General features: G+C 38.7%; 1 protein-coding gene across 1 annotated transcript; it reads left to right on the forward strand.

The window, feature by feature from the left end:
- Positions 1-375: 375 nt before the first annotated feature.
- DYNLT1 (dynein, light chain, Tctex-type 1) lies at positions 376-2,701 on the forward strand (the record flags this gene model as incomplete). Its single annotated transcript, XM_010023787.1, has 4 exons — positions 376-417; positions 1,591-1,714; positions 1,925-2,002; positions 2,280-2,701. Coding segments are annotated over 4 exons (315 nt in total), but the record flags the coding sequence as incomplete, so codon positions are not given.
- Between the last annotated feature and the right edge of the window lie 383 nt (positions 2,702-3,084).

The raw sequence follows: 3,084 nt of genomic DNA on the forward strand, positions 1-3,084 counted from the left end.
CTGTAAGCCATGCCTGCACACTGAGGTTATCTCTGCAACCCTGCTGCAAACTGTGGACATTAATGCTTGCTGTAATATGCGAATATACATGTACAGAAGTGCTATACATACTGTTCTAAAATACTACCAAGTTAAAATTTGAGAACTTTGGCTCTAAAGGCCAGCCAATATTAGTTCACCTGTTATTTTTCATTACTTTGCTAAGAATGTTGTCTGTGTTTAGGGGACCAGAGGACATGTGGGCAAATAAAGGAAGACTTGCGAGAAATCTGACAAGCGTAAATTAAGCTTCTCGTGCATGTTCTTCACGAAGCTTGAGCTCTGTAATCAGAAGAATGTGTCCACTGATTATTTCAAATTCTATTTCTTTTGTAGACTTCCTTTGTTGTTGATGAAGTCAGTGCTATCATTAAAGAGGTAAATTAACACTTTAATTCTGTTGGTGTGAAAATTGAGCATGTTGCATGCTATGTGCTAAAAGGCATTCAAGAAAATGTGTAAGTGACATGTGATAGACTTCTAGCTAAGTTGCCGTCAAAATGTAATTGCTGATTTAACCAGCATACATAATTTCAGTGGAAATGATACCTGGCTTTAGTTGTGATATGCATTGTAAATCCAGAAGATAAAGTAATTTCATATGTTGCTCTCTCATTGTGTCATATCCCTATTAAAAGTTTTTAGGTTAAGCCCCATAGAAATAGATGTTATGTTTCAGTAACGTACAGGGTATTTTATAGGCGGTCTGTATATGCACGTCACTGTGTTCATTTGAGTTGCTTTTCCTTCAAAATGAGTTCTTGTTTGTTTGAGATGATTAAACTGTTCTTGTTGCTAAGAAACATGAATTTCCTGTCTAGAAAATTTCCAGAGGGATTTGGGGTGGTTTTTTTGTGGCCAGAATTCCTTTTGTAGACTAAACTAGTGCAGTCTTTTTCTTACTGCAAAACAACCATTTTGGTCACTCTGTAAATTGAATACACATGTTTAAGTACATGCTTCCATCTCTTCTGAATCTGAAATGATTTTGTGGCTTTTTTTTTTTTTTTTTTTAAACAATTTCTGCGAGGAAAAGATGTGTCAGTGAAAAACATGCAGCTTTAATGTACTTACCTGTATCTTAGAGGGGAAACTATCCTCATAAGCAAAATGGACTATTTGGCTGAATGCTGCTGCTCTCTTAGTAACTAGCAACCACATGGGTCTTTGGTTTCGATTTGGGGTTTTGTTTCCCAAAAGTGGTTCTGCTGACAAATCTGAAGATCATTTCCATAGAGGACGTGTATGAATGAGCCATTGTTCTGTGCAGTTTTTTCAAGTCTCTTCAGGACTGTTTAAATGTAAGGCCTTTTCCCTAACTCTGCCTTCAGGACATTGGGATAGGAATTACAAATAATCAGAGTATCACAAAATGAAGAGGGGATGGAATCTGTGATAATTTCCCTTGTGCTGGGCTCAAGTTTTTGTAATAGTTGAAAACACTTCCAACAATCAGTATGGACAAGCAGGATTTAGGATTTTTTCTGTGGCTATGGGGAATGGGCTAATGGGTGCCTTGTGAAGCTTATTGTGTGTGCTTGTTGCCAATAGGCCATAGAAAGTGCAATAGGTGGCAATACCTACCAGCACAGCAAGGTGAACCAGTGGACAACCAGTGTGGTGGAGCAAACGCTAAGCCAACTCACAAAGCTGGGGAAGCCTTTCAAGTATATTGGTGAGCTCAGCTTTCTTTTTGCTGTTAAAGCTGGTACACACAAGTGCACTGATGGGTAGGGGTGGGGGAAGATTTTGGCAAGAACCATGTGTGTAAACTACTCATAAGCACACATTTATGTATATGTGTGTATGTGCTATGCTAAGCAAAAATGGAGCTAAATGTTAATTGATGTCAGTGATAGATTAATAACATTTTCTCTACTAACAGTGACCTGTGTGATTATGCAAAAGAATGGTGCCGGGCTACATACAGCAAGCTCTTGCTTCTGGGACAACTCCAGTGATGGTAAGGAGCATAACTGTTGGGCTTCTCAGCTCATCCCCTTAAGCCTAGGCAACACACTTGTTTCTTCCCAAGTGTTGTAGTTCTGGAGTAATAGCAGATACGTTGGTGTGTTTTCTGTGTGGCTGTGGTGCCAACTCTGTTACATATGAACTGCTTAGCTGTTGTGAAAGCTGCATGCTTACGGTTCTAAATGTAAATTACAGACCTGCACTTAACGGTGTGCATGTAATCACTGTTACACTCTTCTGTCTCTGAAACTCTTTTTTTGTATTGGTAGGGACCTGCACTGTGAGATGGGAGAATAAGACGGTGTACTGTATTGTCAGTGCCTTTGGACTCGCAATCTGATTGCCTTGGAATCATTCACCCTTCTCTTTTCTACTCCAGCACCTGAGTCCACCTCTACTCAAACTGTGAATACACTGAACAACTTCTGGTTTTCATGTACTTTTTTAGTAACTTTTTTCAAATGTAGGAATGTGAAAACATGCTGTTACATGGTTTATGTTTGTTCTTGGTATCCTAGCAGTGTTGCCACACTGTCTTAACACTTCGAGAACTTCTCTTCAAGGTGCTAATACTGAAATCTGCTGCAATGCAAACACTTTCTCTAGATTTCTTTTTTAAGACCAGTCTAAATGAGACACTGATTTTCATACTTTGTACTTTTGGTTAGCATTAAATTATTGAAATTCATAACCATTGGTGTGATTCATTTAAACTTAACTCTTGATATTTAAAAAGTTCCAAATCTTCTAATTCTCTTCAAGGTAGCTGAGGCACATACCAGAATGCAAAGCACTTCTGTATTTTTGCCCAAGTCACTACAAAATTGCAAGAAAATGAGATGATGTTTATTAGAAAGTAACCTGGCTGCATTTCTGGAACCTCTTTAATCTGATTGTATGGTATTGAAGGCATGGAACAATAACGGAAGTAACTTATCTTCAGTGAACAAGGGCAGATAAGAAGGTTTTCACATTCTAGGAGTGCTTAGCAAGCTGTACGTGGGTAACCATTCACTCCTGCAGCCAGTTATGTGTGTTGAGTAGATCTTGAACTTCCCTGCTATCCTTTGTGTT

The sequence above is a fragment of the Nestor notabilis genome, unplaced genomic scaffold, assembly GCF_000696875.1.
Source record: "Nestor notabilis isolate BGI_N333 unplaced genomic scaffold, ASM69687v1 scaffold29541, whole genome shotgun sequence".
NCBI lineage: Eukaryota > Metazoa > Chordata > Aves > Psittaciformes > Psittacidae > Nestor > Nestor notabilis.